Genomic DNA, 26,376 nt, shown 5'->3' on the forward strand with positions numbered 1-26,376 from the left:
GGCGTCAGATTCCATTCACACTATAGAGTATGACAAGCAACATGTGGCTTCTGAATTGTTCAGCCAGAGCTGGGTGTTGGCTGATTTAGGTTCACTGGTCTTCAGCCCTGCAGGAGTTAATTCTTGCAGACTGGAGAGCAGGAACTAGGAGCTCAGGTTGCTAATTGCCACATGCAGCGGTCTCTTTCCTATTTATATCATGGCTTTCTTCCAGTATGTGTCAATGATAACTTCAGTATAAGCTCAGGCAATCCTAGTCTTTGTGGTGAACCTATTTATGGTGACCTGTGTTGCGATATTGAGTGGTGTGGACATTTCCCGTTATGCGTTACTTTCTTCCCTTTTCGTTGTTCCCCTGTACACATATTGTCTTTCCTGTATGTTTTATGTGCAGTGTGTATGAGTTTTCGTTCTCCCTTGTCATTGTTGTGGGATTTTGTTATTGTGTTTTCCGACCCACCCCAAGGGTGGGGGAGAGAGGGAGTAAGATCAGTGCTTGGAGATGAGTCAGGGTCATGCTGGGGGCTCGCACCTGGCTATCATCAAGCTTATCTCTGAGATAAGGGACGAGTCTGCGGGCCAGCCTAGGGGCCCCTCTTCTTTCATTACATACCCCGTGACAATAACTTTAGTAACATTTTTTTCAAATACTAATGTAGCAGTCAAATAATAGTCTTTACTTTCAGCATTAGCCAAAGAAAAAAACATACCTTATCAAGGTTAGGTGCATCCAAAAATTTAGTGGGTGATTCAGATATTTTCATACCTACATTATTTACTGGAAAGTAAAAAAAAAATAATTTCAATAACTAATTATAGCTGAAAAGTAACATAAAAATAATCACTAAAGCTCTTGCCCATGTTGTAGAGGTTTAGAGTCTGACTGATTAATTGAGTCTGTGGACAGGAGTCTTTTATACAGGCGGCAATGTAAGATAGCTGTCTTTAATGCAGGTAACAAGTTGATTAGGAGCATCTAAGTGGTCTGTAGGAGTCAGTACTCTTAGGGTATGTGCGCACGCTGCGTTCTGGCTTGACAACTAAACTGCAGCGTTTTGACAGCTGTAAACACTGCGTTTGACAAAAAAATGCATAAAAAAGCATGCATTTTGGATGCATTTTTAATACGTTTTGAATGCATTTTGGATGCATTTGTGACAGTGCGGTCCCACTCGGCTCTGCTACATTGCCATAGAGCAGTCTTTCCCTAACTCCAGTCCTCACAACCCCCAACAGGTCATGTTTTCAGGATTTCCTTAATATTGAACAAGTGATGCCTTGACAATGATTCCATCACCTGTTCAACAGTAAGGAAATCCTGAAAACATGACTTGTTGGGGGCCGTGAGAACTGGAGTTTGCGAAACACTGCCATAGAGCATTGCTGGCTGCCAGACAGAGCCGCTCAATCAGAATGAACTCGGATGAACTTCACCCAACTTTATTGTCATTGCGCGGCTCTGTCTTTGTGCCGCAGCCTGATTTGATTGAAATCCCCTGAGTGACTGAAGTGAGCCGTGCGATCAGCGGTGCCGTCACTCAGGTTACCCGCGGCCTGCTGGGGTGTTCCTCCCAAGACCACAAATCACCTGAGTGAGGGCACCGCTCATTGCGTGGCTCACTTCAGTCACTCGGGCAACTTGCTGTTACAGTTGGAGGATCCAGCGGTGGCCGCGGGTAACTTGAGTGAAGTCACCGCTGATAGAGCGACTCACTTCAGTTGCTGTGTGGAGCTCACAGAGAGCAGTCATGGTCTGTGGCCGCTCACTGTCAGTTTCCGATGTAGCAGAGCTGAAATCGTCGTGGGACCTCATGTGGATTACGTCGGACCTGGAGGGCTGTTTGGGGATTAATAAAGTGGTGAAAGAGGGTGTTTTGTTTTGTCTTTTATTCCAAATAAACAATTTTTTGGGTGTATGTGTTTATTTTCTTTAACTTACAGATTAATCATGGGGCTTGTCTCATAGATGCCTGCCATGATTAACCTAGGACTTAGTGGCAGCTATGGGCTGCCATTAACGCCTTATTACCCCGATTGCCACCGCACCATGGCAATTTGGGATGAGCCGGGTAGAGTCCCGGGACTGTCGCATCTAATGGACGCGGCAATTCTGGGAGGCTGCTGGCTGATATTTTTAGGCTGGGGGCTCCCCATAACGTGGGGCTCCCCATCCTGAGAATACCAGCCCTCAACCGAGTGGCTTTTCCTTGGCTGGTATCAAAATTGGGGGGACCGCACGCTGTTTTTTTTTAATTATTTATTTATTTTACTGCACGGTATAGACCTGGCCACCGGCGGCTGTGATTGGTTGCAGTGAGACAGCTGTCACTCAGTGTGGGGGCTCGTCTGACTGCAACGAATCATAGGTGCCGGTGGGTGGGGGAAACAGTGATTATGAAATGAAATAATGAGCGGCCGGCATTTTCATAAGCAGGAGAAGCCACTGGAGCAGTGTGACAGCCGTGCATCGCCGCGTCGGTGATCGGTGAGTATGAAGAATGGAGAGAGAGAGGGAGAGACCGACCGACAGAAAGATAGAGAGACCGACAGAGACAGAGCGACCGACAGACAGAGAGAGAGACTGACCGACCGACATACAGACAAAGAGAGAGACTGACTGACCGACATAGAGACTGAGAGAGACCGAAAGATCTGCGTTTTGTTTGTCAAAAAAGCATGCAGAACGCAACAAAAATGCAGTGCAAACGCACAGCTAAACATTTTGGTTGCGTTTTGACACACATCATTGATTTCAATGGGTGGAAAATGCAACCAAAACGCACAAAAGAAGTGACATGTTGCTTTTTTAAACGCATCGATTTTGTCAAATATTTGGCATTCAAAATGCTGCATTTAAAAAAATAACAGGCGTATGGAATTTGCTGACTTCTCATAGACTTTGCTGAGGAAGCACAACGCATGCATTTACACTGCTGTTTTAAACGCTGCGTAAACTCAGGAAACAATGCAACTTACGCACACAGCCTTAATGGTTGGTAGGGGATCAAATACTTGTTTGTGCAAAATACAAGTAAATTTATATAATTTATACAATGTGATTTTCTGAATTTTATTTTTTTTGGATATTCTATCTCTCACTGTTAAAATTAATCTACCCATAAAATTATACATTGTTCATGTCTTTCTAAGTGGGCAAACTTACAAAATCTGTTTTATCAAGTCCAAAGTCAGCGCAGCCATCAACCAGGAAATTTTAGAGCACTTCATGCTTCCCTCTGCCGACAAGCTTTTTGGAGAAGTAAATTAAATTTTCCAGCAGGACTTGGAACCTGTTCACACTGCCAAATGTACCAATATCTGGTTTAATATCCACAGTATCACTATGCTTGATTGCCCTGCAAACTAGCCTGACCTAAACCCCATAGAGAATCTATGGGGTATTGTGAAGAGGAAGATGAGAGACACCAGACCCAACAATGCAGAAGAGCTGAAGGCTGCTATCAAAGCAACCTGGGCTTCCATAACACCTTAGCAGTGCCACAGGCTGATCGCCTCCATGCCATGCTGCATTGATGTAGTAATTCATGCAAAAGGAGCCCAGACCAAGTATTGAGTTCATTTACTGGACATACTTTTCAGTAGGCGCCAACATTTCTGAGTTTAAAATCATTTTTTTCAGTTGGTCTTATATAATATTCTAATTTTCTGAGATAATGACTTTTGGGTTTTCATTGGCTGTAAGCCATCATCATCAACATTAACAGAAATAAACACTTGAAATAGATCACTCTGTAATGACTCTATATAATATATGTGTTTCCTTTTTGTATTGAATTACTGAAATAAATAAACTTTTTGATGATATTCTAATTTATTGAGATGCACTTGTAACTTGGAATCTGCAGTCACTGTTTTTTCTGTCTTCCACAATTGATGTTATAAAAAATGAAAGGGCAGCAGCATGGTGGCTCAGTGATTTGCACTATTGTTTTGAAGCACTGGGGTCCTGGTTTCAAATCCCACCTAGGATAATATCTGCAAGGAGTTTGCATGTTTGTGTGGGTTTCCTCTGAGTTCTCAGGCTTCCTCCCACACTTCAAAGACATTTAGATCATGAGCCCAATGAGATGATAATAATCTGTGTAAAGTGCTGCAGAATGATATTGCTGTATAAGCAATACCTGATAATTAGGCGGGCTTTGCACGTTGCGACATCGCAAGCCGATGCTGCGATGTCGCACGCGATAGTCCCCGCCCCCGTCGCAGGTACGATATCGTGTGATAGCTGGCATAGCGAAAATTACCGCTACGCCAGCTTCACATGCACTCACCCACCCTGCGACCGTCGCTCTGGCCGGCGACCCGCCTCCTTCCTAAGGGGGCGGGTCGTGTGGCGTCATAGCGACGTCACACGGCAGGCGGCCAATAGTGGCGGAGGGGCGGAGATGAGCAGGATGTAAACATCCTGCCCACCTCCTTCCTTCCGCATTGTGGCCGGCGGCAGGTAAGGAGATGTTCCTCGCACCTGCGGCTTCATACACAGCGATGTGTGCTGCCGCAGGAACGAGGGACAACAAGGTACCTGTCGCGGCATCGGCATTATGGAAATGTCGGTGAATGCAACGATGATACGATAACGACGATTTTGCGCTCGTTCATCGTATCATCTAGCATTTACACAGTACGATGTCAAAAGTGACGCCGGATGTGCGTCACTTTCGATTTGACCCCACCGACATCGCACGTGTGATGTCGCAACGTGCAAAGCCGCCCTTAGTGATGAGTGAGAGTGCTCACCAATTCTTGTTACTCAATTGAGCCTCGAGCTTCTGAGTTTTAAAATGCTCGAGTTTCCCATTGAGATCCACTATATTCGGTACTCAAGTCGCGCCAGAGCACCCTGATGCTCAGTCGAGTAGCGAACAGTGGTAAGCAAGCTCGATCATGAACAAGAATAATCAATTATTCCTGGGAAGGCTAGATGTTAATGTATTATTATGGCTGGTACAATCCTGCAGTCTGACTGGCTGCACAGTATAGGTTAGGTCATCCTGACTGTGGGGTATTTGAGTACTTAGGGGATTAACAGAAGAAGGCTACTCACTAGGGCTTTGTTGATTGGCCGCTTTGTGGTTGGTAACGAATAGACGTTTGCCATTATAAAAACATGAGATGTTAATTACCCAGAATTCCGATTTCCAAACTTTTCAATTCCTCTTGAATCATATGGTAGATATTTGCTCCATTTGTAAAGTCTGCCTGTATATATTTAATTTTCCGACCAGATTCTTTCTCTGCAAAAAATATTGTAAGAAATATTGTGACATTGTATACAAAGATTTTGACACTTATACATCCTGTAATGGAAAAGGCAGACAATCTGCCAACTGCATACTGAACAAAGCAAGTCATTACAGGCATGAAAATTATATATCTACTATTTCAACAGGGAGAAAATAGCTTTTCCAGCAGGCTAGCTATTGGCTTCATTATTGAGTGCATAGAATATCTAAATACTAAGCAAAATTACTTGTGTCATAAATTGGTACAATATGAGCAAATTCCTGAATAAAACATTACTGTTAAAGTCCAATATACGTTGACACAAGTGTAAACCCTTTGGACTGAATAATAAATTCCTGCTGCTGTGTTATCTCACTCCACTTTAAGCCATCATTATGTCGTAAAATAATTACATTTAGATACTGTGATAACACGCTTCGGGATCGCCTTTACTGGGTTCAAAGGGCACGTATTCACCTCAGGCAGACAGCCGAATTCAAGGTGTAACTGACGCTTGGTCAGGTTTATTGCAGTGAAGCATAAACAAAAGAAAAAACACCAACAAAATAAATCCTTGCCTGTCCGGCACTAACTATACACGGTGATATCCTAACTACCAACTGGAGGGCTTCTCCCTTCCACCTAAACCATACAGACATCAAGCACTGCTCCCACTCACAAGTGTCTCCTACACAGACAGGCTTACTGTGTTCCCAGATGGAGACCCTCCCCCAACTTCCCAGATTCCTTTTAGCTCCGTCCTTCACCTCCCATTAATCCATTAGTAGCCAGGTGATCCCGGCCAGGCTAAAGCTAGTGTCACACATAACGACGACGACAACGACGTCGCTGCAACGTCACCATATTCTGTGACGTAGCAGCGACCATAGATGATCGTTAGTAAGCTGTCAAACGTTAGAAAAAGCAGCGACGGAGCAGCGATCATAGCGACGTCGACGGTCGTTGTGTGGTTTCAGACGTAGCGTAGCGTCGCTGCTGCGGTGTCAAACACAAGGATTATCAGCTTATCAGCATGGCGCAGCGGGATAGCAGCGATCAAAAAATGACTTCGAGCATTCAGGAGCAAGCAACGATTTCGCAGCAGGGGTCTGATCGTTGTTATGTGTCACACACAGCGACGTCGCTGTTGAGGTCGCTGCAACGTCACAGAATATGGTGACGTTGCAGCGACGTCGTTGTCGTCGTCGTTATGTGTGACACCAGCTTTAGTCACATAGGACCGATACCGGGGTGAGATATACCTGCCCTCATCCACTAATCCCATATGAGTCTCACATATCCCCCCCCTCTGCTCAGACCACTGCAGCTGAGCAACAGCACCCATAAAGCAGTGCACACGAGACAGGGCATCAGCATTCCCCATCCGCACCCCCGGGCGGTGCTCCACTGTAAAACGGTAGGCCTGAAGTGCAAGGAACCACCGGGTCACTCGGCCATTCCGTTCCCTATTCAAGTGCATCCACTTGAGAGGGGCATGGTCAGTGATCAGCCGGAACTTCCTTCCAATCAAGTAATATTTAAGGGACTCTAGAGCCCACTTAATGTCTAAGCATTCTTTTTCCACTATGGCATAGTTGCGTTCATGCTTATTAAGTTTCCGACTAAGATAAAGGACCGGATGTTCCTCTCTGTCCTTCAGTTGTGACAATACAGCCCCTATACCGGCATCAGAAGCGTCCGTTTGGACCACGAACTCGCTGCGGAAGTCAGGAGTCATTAGCACAGGTTGAGAGCAAAGAGCTAGTTTTAAGTTATGGAAGGCTTCTTCGGCTGCCGCGGTCCATTTGATCATGACAGAGTCTTTCCCTTTAGTAAGGTCCGTCAGGGGAACAGTGGTAGCCGCAAAATTGGGAATGAACCGTCGGTAGTAGCCGGCTATTCCCAAAAACGCTCTCACCTGCTTCTTGTTGACTGGTTGCGGCCAGTTCTGAATGGCTTGTATCTTGTCAATCTGGGGTTTAACAATTCCCCTCCCAATTATGTATCCCAAATACCGGGCTTCTTCCAGCCCGATATGACATTTCTTGGGGTTTGCTGTTAGACCCGCCTCCCGCAGGTCCTCAATCACAGCCTCTAGTTTCTGGAGGTGCGTCTCCCAGTCCAGGCTGTAAATGACTATGTCATCCAAATACGCAGAAGTATACTGCCTATGGCATAGTTGCGTTCATGCTTATTAAGTTTCCGACTAAGATAAAGGACCGGATGTTCCTCTCTGTCCTTCAGTTGTGACAATACAGCCCCTATACCGGCATCAGAAGCGTCCGTTTGGACCACGAACTCGCTGCGGAAGTCAGGAGTCATTAGCACAGGTTGAGAGCAAAGAGCTAGTTTTAAGTTATGGAAGGCTTCTTCGGCTGCCGCGGTCCATTTGATCATGACAGAGTCTTTCCCTTTAGTAAGGTCCGTCAGGGGAACAGTGGTAGCCGCAAAATTGGGAATGAACCGTCGGTAGTAGCCGGCTATTCCCAAAAACGCTCTCACCTGCTTCTTGTTGACTGGTTGCGGCCAGTTCTGAATGGCTTGTATCTTGTCAATCTGGGGTTTAACAATTCCCCTCCCAATTACGTATCCCAAATACCGGGCTTCTTCCAGCCCGATATGACATTTCTTGGGGTTTGCTGTTAGACCCGCCTCCCGCAGGTCCTCAATCACAGCCTCTAGTTTCTGGAGGTGCGTCTCCCAGTCCAGGCTGTAAATGACTATGTCATCCAAATACGCAGAAGTATACTGCCTATGGGGCCTCAGGACTCGGTCCATCAACCTTTGAAAGGTTGCCGGTGCCCCGTGTAGTCCAAACGGCATATACACATACTGGTATAAACCTTCCGGTGTAGAAAACGCAGTTTTCTCTTTAGCGGCCTCTGTTAGCGGGATCTGCCAATAGCCCTTCGTTAAGTCTAGGGTCGTGATATACCGGGCTTTTCCAAGCCGATCTATTATTTCATCGACCCGTGGCATAGGGTATGCATCAAATTTGGAGACCGCATTTAATCTCCTGAAGTCATTGCAGAATCTAATGGAGCCGTCTGGTTTCGGTATTAACACAATCGGACTCGACCAGGCGCTATGCGATTCCTCGATTACACCTAACTCTAACATGGTCTTCACTTCTCGGGAGACAGCTTCCCGCCGAGCCTCCGGTATTCGGTAGGGCTTTACCTGAACTATTACCCCAGGCTCTGTTATGATGTCATGTTTAATGAGAGTGGTCTGCCCGGGCTTTTCCGAGAAAAACTCGTGATTGTTGATTACAAACTGCTTGACGTCGGTCTTTTGCCGCTCCGACAGAGTCTCCGCAGTCCCGACATCCGGTATGGTCTGCTTGCAGACCGGAAGGGCCAGACCTGCTGACAGAGCTGGATGGTCCTTCCAGGGTTTTATCAGATTCACGTGATAAATCTGTTCAGGCTTCCTTTTACCAGCCTGGTACACTTTGTAGTTTACCTCACCCACCCGTTCCTTAATTTCAAAGGGGCCTTGCCACTTTGCCAGAAATTTGCTTTCTGCCGTGGGGACCAGGATCAACACCCTATCTCCGGGTGCAAAAGTACGGATCTTGGCCCCCCTATCATAAATCCTTTTCTGTGCTCCTTGAGCCTGTATCATATGCTCTTTAACGATAGGCATCACAGCCGCAATACGGTCCTGCATTTGGGTTACATGGTCTATTACGCTTTTGAACGGGGTGACCTGTCCCTCCCAGGTTTCTTTAGCGACATCTAACAGTCCACGGGGACGTCGGGCGTACAGAAGCTCGAAAGGAGAGAACCCGGTGGAAGACTGGGGCACCTCCCAGATGGCAAAAAGCAAATACGGGAGTAAGTAGTCCCAGTTCTTCCCGTCCTTGTCTATCGCCTTACGGAGCATCTGTTTCAAAGTTTTGTTAAACCGTTCGACCAGTCCGTCCGTTTGAGGGTGATACACGGAGGTGCGTAACTGTGCTATTTGTAACAGCCTGAAGAGTTCTTTCATTACTTTAGACATAAAGGGGGTTCCTTGGTCTGTGAGTATTTGTTTTGGGACACCAACCCGACTAAACACATGGACCAGCTCCTTGGCAATGGTCTTGGTGGCCGTGTTACGCAAAGGGATGGCCTCGGGGTAACGAGTGGCATAATCCAAGATGACAAGGATGTGCTGGTGTCCTTGTGCAGACTTGGGGAGGGGTCCAACTAAATCCATCCCAATTCTCTCAAATGGGATCTCGATGATAGGCAGAGGTACTAAGGGGCTACAGAAACGGGGCCTAGGCGCAGAGATTTGGCAGTCGGGACAAGACTCGCAATAGGTGCGAATATCGTGATGCATGCCTGGCCAAACAAAACAGTGTAATATCCTTTCGGTAGTTTTCTGGATCCCCAGGTGTCCCCCCCATCATGTGTCCGTGTGCCAGGTCCAGCACTCTCCGCCTGTAGGCTCTCGGCACCACCAATCGTTGTACTGTGTCATCCCCCTTCTTCTCTATCTGATAGAGAAAGTCATTCTCCAGTGCCATGTAGGGGTAAGACAGCCTAGTACCTGCATCCACCTGCACCCCGTTTATCATTTTAACATTTTTTATAGCCTGACAAAAGGGTAGGATCTCTCATTTGCTCATTTTGGAAGTCATCTTTCTGGACTTCCAAATTCAGCCAAGAGGAAGGGGGACAGCCACCCGTGTCCGCCTCTGCCCCGGGTTCATCGGAATCACCCGCCAGAACTGAAAAGGGGAACTGGGGGTTGTTTTCAGTGGATTCCTCCTCTGAACCCTCTTGTGGGGCATCCTCTAGTGGCTCCGGGCCCACACAAGGTGTGGGAGAAGGATCTGCGGCTACCCTGGGGTACTAATTGGTTCTCCCACAACTGCCAGAAGTGGGGAAAATCCCTGCCCAAAATGATATCATGCAATAATGCTGGTACTAGTCCCACCTTATGATGCACAGACCCATAGGGCGTAGTAATGCAGGAGACCGTTGTGAGGTACGAGCAGGTGTCTCCATGCACATATGTCACAGAAAATTTATCTGACGGTCCCATCGGGACTGCTACCAGACTGGCCTTTACCAGAGTCACCACACTTCCCGAGTCTAATAGTGCAACAACAGTATTGCCATCAATGGACACTTCACACAGGTGTTTTTTCATATCGCCTTGACATGCAGCAACACACACTACCCGTGCAACCATAGCCCTGCGTTTTTCAAAGTCCGTGACATCGCACTGCATCGGTTCTGCAGTTACTGGACAGTTTGCAGCAACGTGGCCCACCTCCTGGCAGCGGAAACACCTCACGGGCCCCTTGCTAAGACCATAGTTTGGCACCTTAGCCCTCACAGGGCCAGCAGTCCTGTTTTCCTCCTCCACTGCCTTAGGATATTTTCCTCCTCCCCATGACCCTGGAACAGTCTTACCAGATCCTCGTCGAGAAGGGGAAGAGCGAGGATGTGTAGCATCGTCCATAAGTCCTTCTGCCAAGGAATAACGCTCCACTAGATCCACTAGCTGATCCGCTGTTGTGGGGTTTCCATGGCTTACCCACTTTCTCAGAGATGGCGGTAGAGCTCTTAGGTATTTATCAAGAACGATTCTTTGTACCATCTCTGGCGCCGTCAAAACCTCGGGCTGTAGCCATTTCTTGGTCAAGTGAATGAGGTCAAACATCTGTGACCGCGGTGGTTTATCGGGCTGATAAGTCCATTGATGAACTCTCTGTGCTCGCACGGCCGTCGTCACTCCCAGCCGGGCAAGGATCTCGGCTTTTAGTTTATCAAAGTCATGCGCTGCTTCAGGCTCAAGATCAAAGTAGGCTTTTTGGGCCTCACCTGCCAGAAACGGTGCAAGCAAGTCGGCCCATCGCTCCTTTGGCCACTTTTCCCGCTCCACCGTCCGTTCAAATGTGGTCAGGTAAGCTTCCACATCATCCTCTGTGGTTAATTTCTGCCAGCACCGACTCACATGAATCACCCTCTGGTCAGCCTCCGCATTACTCTCAGGTACGGTCGCCAGACGCTGCGCCACCTGCTGCAAAAGTTGGCGGTCTCTAACCGTCGATTCCACCAGTTCCTTCAACTGTGCCGACATCAAGCGATTAGCCTCTTGCTGCACAGCTGCGGATTGTACCAGCGCTTTCACCACGTCATCCATTATGATGCGCTGTAACGTGCTGCCCGCATTCTCCACCACAATGTGATAACACGCTCCGGGATCGCCTTTGCTGGGTTCAAAGGGCACGTATTCACCTCAGGCAGACAGCCGAATTCAAGGTGTAACTGACGCTTGGTCAGGTTTATTGCAGTGAAGCATAAACAAAAGGAAAAAAAACACCAACAAAATAAATCCTTGCCTGTCCGGCACTAACTATACACGGTGATATCCTAACTACCAACTGGAGGGCTTCTCCCTTCCAGCTAAACCTTACAAACATCAGGCACTGCTTCTCACAAGTGTCTCCTACACAGACAGGCTTACTGTGTTCCCAGATGGAGACCCTCCCCCAACTTCCCAGATTCCTTTTACCTCCGTCCTTCACCTCCCATTAATCCATTAGTAGCCAGGAGATCCTGGCCAGGCTAAGTCACATAGGACCGATACCGGGGTGAGATATACCTGCCCTCATCCACTAATCCCACATGAGTCTCACAATACATATACATTTATTTCCATGGAGTCTATCGTAGATTTTAGGCTGCTTTCACACTTCTGTCTTTTTCCATTAGTCACAATTCGTTTTGTGACTGATACGGCGGATGCGTTGGAGATTGTGGTAAACTGATGGGACGGATCTGTTAAAAAAATGAATCCGTTGTAGCAGTTTGTACCTGGCAAAGAGAATCCAGCTGTAACCGCAGGTAACCTGAATGATGTCACCACTCACAGAGCGACTCACTTCAGTTGCTTCGTGGATCTCACAGTGAGCGGTCGTGTTCTACGGCTGCTCCTGTCAGCTTCCGATGTAGCAGAGCTGAAATTGTCGTGGGACCTCGTGTGGATTACGTTGCACCTGGAGGGTTATTTGGGGATTAATAAAGTGGTGAAAGAGGGTGTTTTTTGTCTTTTATTTCAAATAAAGAATTTTTCGTTGTTTGCGTTTATTTACTTTCACTACAGTTTAGTGATGGGGGGTGTCTCATAGACACCTGCAATCACTAAGCTAGGACTTAGTGGCAGCTATGGGCTGCCATTAACTCCTTATTACAATGATTGCCACTGCACCAGAGCAATTCTGGATGAGCCTGGTAGAGTCCTGGGACTGTCACATCCAATGGATGTGGCAATTCCGGGCGGCTGCTGGCTGATATTTTTAGGCTAGGGGTTCCCCATAAAGGGCTCATCATCCTGGGAATACCAGCCTTCAACTGAATGACTTTTTCTTGGCTGGTATAAAAATTGGGGGAGACCGCACACCATTTTTTTTTAAATTATTTATTTATTTTACTGCACGATTGTCACACTGTACAAAGGGTTGGTAGGACGTAGTAGGGAGTATTCCCCACTAGGTGGCAGCAGAGTAGTGAAGGAGAGACAAAGTAACACAGTAACAGAAAGGCAGCTGAAGAACAGCAGAGTAACTTCAGCAGGCAGTTAACAGGTGAACCACCAAGGGACAAAAGAGTAGTCAAACAGTCAGAGTCTTCAGCCAGGAAAGTCGAGTCACTGCTAAGGGAGGAACAAAACCAAGTTAGAAAACAGAACCGAGTCGGAAGCCGGGAGATCAGGTATGCAGAGGGAAATACAAACAACAGACAGGAGCAGGAATTCAGGGGCTGGGACAGACGGACGAACGGGGAAGGGTACAAGTCAGGGCACGGTAACAAGGAGTCAGATCAAACAGGAATTCTCACCAAAGCTAGTCACAGGCTGCAGTGCAAAACTATAACCAGCACCAGGATGCAATTGCAGAGGCCAGATATAGTGTCTTCTCAAACCAGAACGAGGCTGATTGGAGTTAACCCCTGACATGACAGGCCAGGTCTGGGAAACTGGAGTGAAGAATCCTGCCCATGGATCATGACAACGATATAGACCCGCCCACCGGCTGCTGTGATTGATTGCAGTGAGACAGCTGTCACTCAGCGTAGGGGCTTGTCTGACTGCAACCAATCATAGGCGCCGGTGGGCAGGGAAAACAGTGAATACGAGATAGAATAAGGAGCGGTCGGCATTTTCAAAAGCAGGAGAAGCCGCCGGAGCAGTGTGACAGCTGTGCAGTGCCGCGCCGCGCTGGTGATTGGTGAGTATGAGAGAGGGGGTGAGAGGGAGAGACCGACATCGATAGAGAGAGAACAACCGACAGACAGAGAAAGAGAGACCGACCGACCGAGAGATAGAGAGATATTTTCTAACAAGAAAGGAATTTACACATCTGAGCATGCTCAGTTGCTAAAAGATGGAACCGTCACCGAAATACGTCATTTGACGGATTCCGCCGGATTCCGCCACCCATAGGCTTCCATTATAACACACAACGGACGCCGACGCATCCGTTGCTGTCAGTTTTTTCGCCACACAGAAAAAACGTTACATTCTGCATTGCTTCCGCCCGACGGTCAGTCACCCCAAGACTAATCCATCGCACGGCAGATGCAATGCAGGTCCATCAGTCGCAATCCGTCGTTAATAGAAGTCTATGGGGAAAAAACTGAATCCTGTAAAATATTTTGCAGGCTACCGTATTTACTCAAGACGATGGATTGTGACTGATACAAAAAGACGGAAGTGTGAAAGCAGCCTTATACAATCTACTATTGTCTTTTGTGGAATTGGCTAATTTTGAATAATTGGCTAACAGGATCGCAAACTCCCAGACATAGATGAAAAGACTGCAAAAAGTTCACTGTAAAGGGAGCCTGTCATGTACAAAATGCTATTTAGCTGCAGATTTATGGTTAATCTAAAGGTAAACAGAGTTAAAATGCTGTCTGGCCGCCTTACTGAAAGCATGACTACCTGGAGAAACTGAACTAATGTTCTCCAGGGATCCACTAGCTTTCAGTCATGGGGGCATGAAAGGAACACTTACAGTCACCGCTCACTGTACGGTGAGCACAGCTGTAACCACACCCCGCTGCTTTGATTGACAGATTGCTATGTATAGCAGCAGTGCAGAGTGAGGAATCAGGCAAACTGATGGGGAGGGATTATAGCCACCATGATGAGCAGTGACTGAATCCGCTCCCTGAATGCCCCTTTGACTGAAAGTGAGTGGCTCCTAGGAGGTTAGAAAATAATTTCCTCCTGCAAGTTATCATACATCTGCAAGTTGTGTTCTTGCATATGACAAGTTCCCTTTAACACAGAACTGTTTTGTTTTAGATTGCCTAACCCATCCTCCCTTCTCATCCAAAGTAGTTCCCATCAGCAGTACAAACAAAAGAATCCTAGGCCATGTGGCCACTGACTAAACATGTAACTGTCATGATTCTGATTGGTGGTGCTCTGCTCTCCTGCAGAGCCAGTGCTTGGTTTTGTATTTTTCACCGGTGGACTAGTTGTTCCCTGTCTCGGGGCCTGTGTGATGGTCCTGTTTGTTGGAGCCTCATTCCTGGTGATTGCTCTGCTTTATTTTGGAGCTACTTCACCCGGAACACCGTCAGTGATAGTTCCTGTGTTGCAGCAGTTGTTGCTGGCTCCCGTAAGTGACCATCTTGATCTTGTCCCACTACCTCCTCCACTTGTTTCCTCGACCCTGACTTGACTCCCTGACTCCCAGACCCCCAGCTTGTATCCTGACCTCGATTCCACTCTCTCCCTTTGTACCTGATGTGTCTTCCTGGCTTCCAGACCTCTGGCTTGTATCCTGACCTCGGCTCCACTCTCTCCCTTTTTATTTGATGAGTCTTCCTGGCTTCCAGTCCCCCAGCTGGTATCCTGAACTCGGCTCCGCTCTTCCTTGTAATTGAAACGAATACCAGGCTCCTGACCTCTGGCTTGTTTGACTATTCCTCTCCTCCTCCAAGTCTATCTAGCGACATCTAGTGTTCCAACATCATACTTCTTCACCACTAGTGTATCTAGCGACACCTAGTGTTAGAGCATCACAGTAACTTTTCCTAGCTGTCTGGGTGAAAAGCCTACTGCCTACCTATTGCTACTAGTGGATGACTTGCCCTCTAACTAAACCTGAAATCCCGGTATGAATACATTACTTCTTTATAAAGGAGCCTTCTTAGCTGATCCATATTGAGGCTCATTGGGCAGTACAAACCCTGGGCCACCTTTATAGATGGAGTGGACGTCTTCAACTTCAAAATTTACCGTCAATTTTTTTTTTTTTCTTACAAAAAATTGCCTTTGGGTAGCTGTACTGTTTCTAATATCTCTCCCTCTCTTACTCTTTGTCTATATAAACTGTAAGGATTTTAGCTTTTAAGTAGATGGTAGCGTACACACAGACAATGTCTCTGGTCCAACAAAACAAGGTTTATTTATTTCATAAGCTATCAGTGGACTCCAGACAAAGCAAATAGCCTTTTATCAACACAAAGGTTCAACAGAAAAAAAACCAAACAGTTCAAATAGCTGTTTGATTCTGTGGCGCCCCAGGACCTGGTCGCCACAACAGCATTGCGCTTCCAAAAGGTTAATGCTGAGCCTGGAGGTAATTGGGAGATCTATTGGCCAGTAAGTGTAACACCCAACGCAGTTCTCCCTCCGGCCAGCAGGGGGAGCTCTGAACCTGGAACTTCAGGGAGCATTCCTTAAGTCTGGCTGGAGGGAGGAAGTAGTGGTTAGTCTGTAGACAGGAGTGAAAGAGGACAGACGGAGAGTAGTGCTGCCTTGTAGAACTGGGGCCTAGAGCTGGAATAGCTTGGCCCAGTGAAGCAACAGGTGCAGAGAGGCACAGAAGAGACTCGGACATCGGAGTCTGTGGTTGCCAGGGCATAAAATACATCCCTGGTAGCTGAATCCGGAGGGCAGGAGAGCTGCAAGCCCCCTGGCCCAGAAGTAATCTGAAGGTACAGCTGCATTCCAAGGGCCCGGTGTGGACTCCAGCAGAGAAGCACCAGAGAGGGCCTGCGCAGTATACCACACAGAAAAAGGGACGAACCACCAGTCCCAGCAGCAAGAGGGCAATTGCGAACCCAAAGTGCAGTGTCCTAAAACAGCAAAGAAAGATTAGGGAGTAGGCCTCATACTCAACTGGCCAAAGATCACCCCAGGCACTTCCAGGCCGGCCGGACCATCTTTACCATCTGTGACGGTCTCCCTGGACTAAACTTCTGCCGAGTAAAAGAGGAGAAGGTAAAGAGACTACCGTTTGTGCCTGTTTCTTTCATTGCTTGTCGGCCCTGCACCGTGTTAGCCACACAACACCATAGACTTCCACAAGCACTAACTGTGTCCCGGGGCACCGCTCCACCTGTGGGGAGCAGTATCACCATTGCTGTCACTTCATCGCCCCGGAGGCCTTACACAGCAGCGGCGGCTTAGTAGCCGCATACCACAGGTGGCGTCACGAACACAAACTTAAAGTCGTCAGCCACATATTCTACTGACACCCATCAGGGCCACAGAGCCGGGCCCAGCCACCACTGACTACCACCGGACTAGTCCGGCCCGGCACCGGGTGTCCCATAGCCCTGGGGTGGGCGAGTCAACTTTTGGCGTCACGAACAGGATTTCGTGCCCGGTCACACCGGGTACTGTGCGCCTGCAGGAATTGTGCTTAAAAGACTGTGTACTGTCTGCAAACCGCCGCCGCCATTGGCCTCGCCGAGCGCAGGAAGAAGGGGGGCGTGCCTGACAAAGAGCGCGAAGGGAGCGCACCATCAGAGCAGAGCGCTGTTAACCCCGCGCGACCCGGAAGGAAATTTGAAAAGTGAACTGAGCCTGGTAAGGTTCACTAAGGGGGAGGAAGATGTCCGACTCAGAGGGAGAGCAGGTGGCTGCCATAGCCCGAGACGCTGCAGCACCAGCCGAAGCAATCCCAGTCGCCGTCGCCCCAGCCCCCGCTGCAGCGCCGGTAATGCCGATCACAATGCCGTACATCCCGGGAGCAGAATGGCTACCGCAGTACTCCGGGGAGTCCCATACCTTGAGCGACTTCAGGGAAAGCGTGCACAGCTTGTTCCGGGTGTATCCTCTGACTGAGAGCCAGAAGGTGGGCATATTAATGGGACAGCTAGCCGGCGCAGCCCAGCGTGAAGTGAAGTCCTGGCCTGATACAGATAAAGGGACAGTAACCCAGATATTGGCCAAGCTAAAGAGTACTTTTGACACCCGCACCGCAGCAGAGATAAAGATGAGATTCTTTGGGTGCAAGCAACGGGCCACAGACAGCATAAGGGACTATGCCTTAAACTTGCAGGAGGCCCTGAAAGCAGTTAAACAGGTGGACCCAGAGAGAGTACGTGAAGAACACAAACTCCTAACTGAGCAGTTCATAGAAGGGCTCCTGTCAGATGCCCACAGGACACAGCTGCGTATCATGGTCCTGCAGAACCCTGCTCTGGACTTTGCAAAGTTTAAGGACCAGGCCATCCGGGTACTGAGAGAATCTACACCGAATGACCCAGTATCCCTCCGGCCTCTTGCTATCACGTACCCCGGGGTGGTGCCTGCAACACGAGCCGCTGCAGGGGCTGAGGCGCAGTCCCTGGATAAGGACCCCACTGCAGAGCTCAGACAGCAGGTCCAGGAGCTGACCAAGACTGTAGCTGCCCTGGCCAAGACCGTGCAGTCTCTACAAGTGACCCCATCGCCTGCAAGACTCGAGTTGGCCTCCAGCCCAGATGACGTCCCCTGGATGCGACAGAGGAGGATTCCGCCGACCCGAGGCAGAGACACAGACCGGTATGATTCAACGGGACAACCAATCTGCCGCCGCTGCAGCCAGGCGGGCCACATTGCACGACGCTGTCCTTTAAATGGGCCGAGCCTGGGGCCAGGAGCCAACCCCCAGGTGTGAGGAAGCCCGGCTCAACCCCCAGCCGCAGCAAGTATGTGGGAGGACGCCCGGTCCTTCCTATTGTGCTGGACGGGATCCCTTTGAATGCCCTCCTGGATACGGGGTCCCAGGTAACAACCATCCCCTACAAACTGTACAAAAGATATTGGGCTGATTCAGACATTGACCATGGCCCAGATGATGATTTAACAATTGTGGCCAGTAATGGTCAGCCCTTACCCCAAATTGGGTACAAAGAAGTAACCATTAAAGTGGGGCGGGTAGAATTGCCATGTCAGGGGATGATAATTGTAGATATAGATCGCAAAGAATCTGAACCACTGCTAACCATTGGTACAAATGTGATAGAAAATTGTATTGCCGAAGTGATAATTTTGTTGCAACAGGCGTCTGAAACCGCCAGCTCCGGGCAGCAGCGTGCCCTACAGAGGGAGATCAGAGCCCTGATGAGGAGGCAGCAGGTAGAGCTGGCCGGAGGAGAAATTGGCAGTGTGAGGGTAAGTGACCCCCTCCCCATTGCAATACCCCCAAGAAGTGAAATGTTGATATGGTGTCGGGCAGCAATAGGCCTCAAGGGTCAGGATTACCATGCCTTGGTAGAACCGGTGTATTCAGACAGTAGGCCGGGAGTCCTGGTAGCCAGAGGGGTAGCAGACGTCCGCAAGGGGAGAGTGCCCGTCCGTGTCCTGAATTGTGGGGAGGAGGAGGCCAAATTGCCCCGGTACGCCACTGTAGCAAAACTGTACACTGTCAGCAACAATACCATCAAAGCAGTGGAACCCTTGATCCCGTCCGACCAGGCGGAAGACAATGGCTCCAAGGGGCAGCTGGAAGACTGGTGCCAAAAATTACATGTGGGCACCGACTCCACCCCCTCACACCAAAAGCATGGGGTTTACCGGGTGGTACAGGAGTACGAGCGGGTCTTCAGCAAACACCCCCTAGATTTTGGGCAGGTGAAAGGGGTTAAACATCAAATCCCCACGGGTGATCATCATCCCATTAAGGAGAGATACCGCCCTGTGCCCCCCGCACAGTATCAGCGTGCCAAAGAAATGTTGCGGGAAATGAAGGAGGCTGGGGTTATCAGAGATAGTTTAGCCCCTGGGCAGCTCCCCTAGTGCTCGTAAAGAAAAAAGATGGTACAATGAGAATGTGCGTAGATTACAGGCAGATTAACCGCATTACACATAAAGATGCTTATCCACTGCCCAGAATAGAGGAGTCACTAACAGCCTTAAAGTCAGCTAACTATTTCTCCACCTTGGATCTCACCAGTGGGTATTGGCAGGTTACCGTGGCAGAGGCGGACAAGGAGAAGACTGCATTCACGACACCAATGGGCCTCTGTGAGTTCAACTGTATGCCATTCGGGCTCTGCAACGCTCCAGGGACATTCCAAAGGCTGATGGAGTGCTGCTTGGGCCACCACAACTTTGAAACCGTGCTGTTGTACCTGGATAACGTCATAGTCTACTCCAAGACTTATGAAGACCACCTGAGGCACTTAGCAGAGGTGTTTGAGTCCTTGTCGAAATATGGCCTGAAGATAAAGCCGTCCAAATGTCACCTCTTGAAGCCAAAGGTACAGTACCTGGGTCATGTGGTCAGCGCGGAAGGTGTGGCACCTGATCCAGAGAAAGTCACCGTAATCAAGGACTGGCCAAGTCCCACCACGGTAAAGGAGGTGCGGCAGTTCCTTGGGCTGGTGGGCTACTACCGAAGGTTCATTGATGGTTTCACCAAGATAGCAGCGCCCCTTCAAGATCTCCTGGTGGGCCAGCCAAAGCAGGCTAAGAAGCAGAGCCCTCCATTTGAATGGAGCAGCCAACTAGAAACATCCTTTGTCCGGCTGAAAGGGGCTCTCACGGGAGAAGAGATTCTGGCCTACCCTGACTACAGCCAGCCATTTGTACTGTATACAGACGTCAGCAACGTGGGACTGGGAGCAGTTCTGTCCCAGGTGCAGGGAGGTAGAGAGAGGGTGATAGCGTACGCCAGTAGGAAGCTACGGCCCACAGAAAGGAATCCAGAAAACTACAGTTCCTTCAAGCTGGAGTTCCTCGCTATTGTTTGGGCAGTGACTGAACGCTTCAAGCACTATCTGGCATCGGCTAAGTTCACCATCTTCACGGACAACAATCCGTTGACACACCTGGCAACAGCCAAGTTAGGTGCGTTGGAACAGCGATGGATGGCCCGGCTGTCTAACTTTGACTTCACCATCAAGTATCGGGCTGGCAAGAAGAATAGCAATGCTGATGCGCTGTCCAGAATGCCTCACTTACCCGAGTCTGGAGAAGACCTGGATGAACTCGAAGAGATAGAGTTACCGGCTTTCCATCACCAAGGTGTGTCCCAGTGTGAGCATGCTGTAGGAGTGAAGCGCTCGAGCCAGCACGAAGTCTCGGTCAACCCATTACTCCACCATAATTGGGAAGAGACGCAGAACGGTGACCCGGCCGTGCGATTGGTCAAAGAAAAGCTAGCACAAGCTGAGACTCATCTTGGCCCAGATGCTCCAGAAGAAGCCCAGCAGTTGTGGAAGGAGAGGGGACGGCTGTTCACCTATCAAGGCAAGCTCTGTAAGAGATATGTCAACTGGCGAACGAATGAACTCATCTGGCAGATAGTGGTTCCGCAGAGGGATGCTCCAATGGTCCTAGCAGCTTATCATGATAATGCAGGACACTTCGGGTGGAAGAAGTTGGAGACCCTACTCCGTGATCGGTTCTACTGGGTGCACATGAGAAAGACAGTCGAGAAGTGGTGCCGAGACTGTGGTCCGTGTAACCTGAGGCGGAAAGATGATGCTAGACAGAGGTCTCCCCTACAGCCAATTGTCACGAAGCAGCCCCTGGAGTTGGTGGCTCTGGACCACGTGAAGTTAACACCAAGCCGGTCAGGTTATGTGTACGCCCTCACCATTGTGGACCATTACTCTCGTTTCCTGGTAGTAGTGCCCGTGAAGGACCAGACAGCCAGAACAGCAGCGAGAGCATTTCAGGCCTACTTTTGTCGACCTCACGGTTACCCTGAAAGGGTACTGACTGATCAGGGTCCTGCATTCGAGGCAGAAGTGTTCCAAGAGTTCTGTAACCTGTACGGTTGTAAGAAAATCAGAACCACACCGTACCACCCCCAAACCAATGGATTGTGCGAGAAGATGAACCATGTGGTTATTGACATGCTCAAGACTCTACCTTTGGAAGAAAGAAACCAATGGCCAGAAAAGTTACCAGATCTGGTAGACTTGTACAACCATATCCCGGTAAATTCGACCAACTGCAGCCCTGCTTACCTGATGCGAGCCAGACCTGGCAAGTTACCTGTAGACTTTGAGATGGTGACTGTGTCACCTGAGGCGGTTCAGGAAATGGAAGATTGGGATACAGAGCGGCAGCAGCGGTACCGTAAGGTCCAGGAATGCGTAGAGAGGGCCCTGTCTCAAGCAAGAACGAGACAAGAGCAGCATTACAATCAAACAGCCCCAGCAACTCCCTTAGCACCTGGAGAACAAGTCCTCAAGAAGAAGCGGAGGACGCATAAATTGGATGATCAGTGGGAAAACGAGCCCTACACCATTATCCCCTCCAACTTTGACAACAGTAAGGTATGCCTCATAAGCAAGGATGAAGGCAAGACCTATCAAGCAGTCTCTCGAGACCGCCTGAAAGCGTGCCCTGAACGGTGCAGAATCCAAAGAGAAATGGAAGAAGTACAAGGAAGTCCCCAAAGTCAAGAGAAAGAGGGGGAGATGATCCAAACAATCCTTGGAAAATTCCCCAAAACTTGGACCCGAATAAACAATGCCATAGTGGTACCAGTTTTGACGTTTCCGCAGTTGGTCGAGCCAGAAACAGAAGAGGTTCCGGATCCACCTAAAGAACCGTCCGCTCCAACACGAGATGACACGCCAGCAGTGGAACAGGAGGATCAACCCCCTGTCAGTGGTGAACCTGTCATACCCTTGGCGACTCTTAGACCACATAGGCAATCATCACGCTTACCTATCGGGGTTAGGCCTACCTGTAGTGCTGAGGTAGAAGACACACCAAGTAGTCAGGGGCAAACACCAGAGCTACGCAGGTCTCAACGCAGCACTCGGGGACAACCCCCTCCAAGGTATAGAGAGTCAACTGTATAAGGGAAAAAGAAAGAGTACTTATTAGAATGTAAATAGTTATGCGAAATGTCTGTAATGTTGTGTACAAAATGTTTTTTCTTTTTCTTTGATTGCGAAAATGGACAATTGGGCCACTGGACTATGGGTGGTCAACACCTAAATTGTTCATAGTTAGCACCAGTGTGCTCAACACCCCTGAAGAAAAACCCGTCCGGCGTGCATAGAGTGGGGTCATCAATGCTCTGACGCACGCCCAGAGCCTACGTTGGGGGTTTGATCGCGGCGGGTCCCCCATGGAGCAGTGTAATGGACACCCGGCAGGGAGCCACACTGGACTCTTATAGTAATGTTTAAGTTTGTAACGTTCAAGTAATGCGCCTCCCATAATGGGATGAAATGTTCTAACATGTCATGTTTGTTTCTACAGTCCGGGAGTACTGAATTTAACTAAGGGGGAGTGTGGCGCCCCAGGACCTGGTCGCCACAACAGCATTGCCCTTCCAAAGGGTTAATGCTGAGCCTGGAGGTAATTGGGAGATCTATTGGCCAGTAGGTGTAACACCCAACGCAGTTCTCCCTCCGGCCAGCAGGGGGAGCTCTGAACCTGGAACTTCAGGGAGCATTCCTTAAGTCTGGCTGGAGGGAGGAAGTAGTGGTTAGTCTGTAGACAGGAGTGAAAGAGGACAGACGGAGAGTAGTGCTGCCTTGTAGAACTGGGGTCTAGAGCTGGAATAGCTTGGCCCAGTGAAGCAAGAGGTGCAGAGAGGCACAGAAGAGACTCGGACATCGGAGTCTGTGGTTGCCAGGGCATAAAATCCATCCCTGGTAGCTGAATCCGGAGGGCAGGAGAGCTGCAAGCCCCCTGGCCCAGAAGTAATCTGAAGGTACAGCTGCATTCCAAGGGCCCGGTGTGGACTCCAGCAGAGAAGCACCAGAGAGGGCCTGCGCAGTCTACCACACAGAAAAAGGGATGAACCACCAGTCCCAGCAGCAAGAGGGCAATTGCGAACCCAAAGTGCAGTGTCCTAAAACAGCAAAGAAAGATTAGGGAGTAGGCCTCATACTCAACTGGCCAAAGATCACCCCAGGCACTTCCAGGCCGGCCGGACCATCTTTACCATCTGTGATGGTCTCCCTGGACTAAACTTCTGCCGAGTAAAAGAGGAGAAGGTAAAGAGACTACCGTTTGTGCCTGTTTCTTTCATTGCTTGTCGGCCCTGCACCGTGTTAGTCACACAACACCATAGACTTCCACAAGCACCAACTGTGTCCCGGGGCACCGCTCCACCTGTGGGGAGCAGTATCACCATTGCTGCCACTTCATCGCCCCGGAGGCCTTACACAGCAGCGGCGGCTTAGTAGCCGCATACCACAGGTGGCGTCACGAACACAAACTTAAAGTCGTCAGCCACATATTCTACTGACACCCACCAGGGCCACGGAGCCGGGCCCAGCCACCACTGACTACCACCGGACTAGTCCGGCCCGGCACCGGGTGTCCCATAGCCCTGGGGTGGGCGAGTCAATTCCTTCACGATCTTGGACCTACTGGTACGTCCAAGGTCCTGTCCCTACCATTGATGAGGGCTCACACGCCAAGCCCTGATCTTTCCCTGTACATGTCAGCTGATCTGATCAACCGACATGTGCCTCTAACAGCCATGGGTAGATTGGAGATTTCCAGGCAGCTGTTAACTAGTTAAATTCCGCTGTCAATCTCTGACAGTGGGATTTAACAAGCGTCGGTAGGGAGTGCATCGTTCCCTGCTCCCGTTGGCTGTCAAATGACATGATCACAGGTTTTGATGGGTTGTCATGAAGCACTGCTCAATAGAGCACAAGCAGTCTCCAAAGGGACTAGTAAATACAATAAAAAGTGAGAAATAAAAACTTGAAAAAATCTGAAAAAAATACCCCCCCAAATATCCAAATCACGTCTCTTTTGCCCCATTGAAAATAAAACAATGAAAACCAATTACGCATATTTGGTATCACTGCGTTCAGAAATCTCCGACATATCAAAATATAAAAATTAATTAATCCGATTGGTAAACAGTGTAAGAAAAAAAATTAAAACCCAAGATTTAAGTTTTTCTGGCCCGCGACAACATTACAATAAAATGCATCACACAGCCCCACACCCTGAAAAATGAAAATGTTACGATTTTTGGCAAATAGCCCCAAAAGCTAAAATGTTTTTTCTTTTTGTTTTTTTTTTACAAACTTTTAATTTTTTTTTCACCCATTAAATAAAAGAAAAAGTAGACATGTTTCTTATCTATGCACTTGTAGTGACCTGGGGAAACATACTATAAGGTCAATTTTACCATATAGTGAACATGGTTAATAAAACCCCCAAAAAACAATTGTGGAATTGCATTGTTTTGCAATTTCACCACACTGGGAAATTTTTTCCCGTTTTCTAGTAGATTACATGGTAAAATTAATGGTTTCATTCAAAAGTACAACTCGTTCCATAAAAAACAAGCCCTTATACGGCTATGTTGACGAAAAAAAATCAAAAAGTTACGAAAGAAAGGGATGGATAAACAAAAAACGGAATATTGCCAGATGTTGAAACAGTTAAGTCCATGACTCAGTCTCTATCAGAAGCTAGCGGACACTCGAGGCTTTTCCACCTCTAAGGCAGCAAATGAGACAGATGAACTATCTTTTATTAGTCATTCCAAATCCTGGAACTGGAGGTAAGGGAACAGCCAAGCCTACCCAGCTCTAGTAACTGTGGCCAATCCTAAAACTTGGATCCAAAATCCAGGCCCAGTAAAAAAAATACCTTCACAACACTATACGTGCTGGAGCCTGCTTCTCCAGATTTCACATCTCTGTGGCTTGCTGTCTTGGTGCCACATACACACGTGGTCAAAATTGTTGGTAACCCTCGTTTAATTAAAGAAAAACACATAATGGTCACAGAAGTAACTTGAATCTGACAAAAGTAATAATAAATAAAAAAATCTATGAAAATGAACAAATGAAAGTCAGACATTGCTTTTCAACCATGCTTCCACAGATTTTTTTTAAAAAAATAAAACTCATGAAATAGGCTCGGACAGAAATGATGGTTCCCCGGAAAATAATGCGACAAAAGGGACATGTTACATGAAGGTGTAAGGTTAGCATCACAGGTGACTACAATCTTGTAATCAGTTAGTGGATCTGTACATAGGGCTACAGATACTCACTGTGCTGTTTGGTGACATGGTGTATACCACACTCAACATGGACCAGAGGATGTGAAGGAAAGAGTTGTCTCAGGATATTAGAAAGAAAATTATAGACAAGCATGATAATGGTAAAGGTTATAAGACCATCTCCAAGCAGCTTGATGTTCCTGTGACTAGAGTTGCACATATTATTCATAAATTTAAGATCCATGGGACTGTAACAAACCTCCCTGGATGTGTCCGCAGGAGGAAAATTGATGAGAACTCAAAGAGAAGGATAATATGAATATAAAAGAGCCCAGAAAAACATCTAAAGAGATTGAAGGTGAACTTGGCTCAGTGGTTAGCACTACAATCTTGCAGCACTGGGGTCCTGGGTTCAAATCCCACCAAGGACACCATCTGCAAGGAGTTTGTATGTTCTCCCTGTGTTTGCGTGGGTTTCCTCTGGGTACTCCGATTTCCTCACACACTCCAAAAACATACTCATAGGGAACCTCGATTGTAAGCCCCAATGGGGACAGTGTTGACATTGTATTTAAAGCGCTGTGGAATTAACAGCACTATATACATGAATAATTATTATTATAACTTCAAGCTTAAGGAACATCAGTGTCAGATTGCACCATCTGTCGTTGTTTGAGCCAAAGAGGACTCATAGAAGACGACCAATGAGGACACCATTGTTGAAAAAAAAACATAAAAAAGCCAGACTGGAAATTGCCAAACTACAAGTTGACAAGCCACAAAGCTTCTGGGAGAATGTCCTATGGAGATGAGACAAACATAGAAAAACATTGGATTATTCTGAATGGCCTTCTATGAGCCCTGACCTAAATCCTATTGAACATCTTTGGAAAGAGCTGAAACATGCCGTCTGGCAAAGGCAACCTTCAAACACAGGACAACTGGAG

The 26,376-nt window shown here is 48.2% G+C and overlaps 1 protein-coding gene and 1 long non-coding RNA gene across 4 annotated transcripts in view; one reads left to right on the top strand and one right to left on the bottom strand.

Moving 5' to 3' along the window:
* LOC142303766 (very-long-chain 3-oxoacyl-CoA reductase-like) overlaps positions 1 to 26,376 on the bottom strand; it is a 96,636-nt gene that overhangs the window by 35,400 nt on the left and 34,860 nt on the right. For all 3 annotated transcript variants that reach the window (XM_075345466.1, XM_075345464.1, XM_075345467.1), the window contains 2 exons: positions 5,145 to 5,255; positions 711 to 778 (listed from right to left, as the gene is read on the bottom strand). In XM_075345466.1, the coding sequence (XP_075201581.1) occupies positions 711 to 778; positions 5,145 to 5,255 (179 nt within the window). The remainder of the gene's footprint in view (positions 1 to 710; positions 779 to 5,144; positions 5,256 to 26,376) is intronic.
* The window catches only part of LOC142303767 (uncharacterized), a 138,048-nt gene that overhangs the window by 34,140 nt on the left and 77,532 nt on the right, over positions 1 to 26,376 (top strand). The window lies entirely within an intron of this gene.

Source organism: Anomaloglossus baeobatrachus, chromosome 4 (assembly GCF_048569485.1).
Source record: "Anomaloglossus baeobatrachus isolate aAnoBae1 chromosome 4, aAnoBae1.hap1, whole genome shotgun sequence".
NCBI lineage: Eukaryota > Metazoa > Chordata > Amphibia > Anura > Aromobatidae > Anomaloglossus > Anomaloglossus baeobatrachus.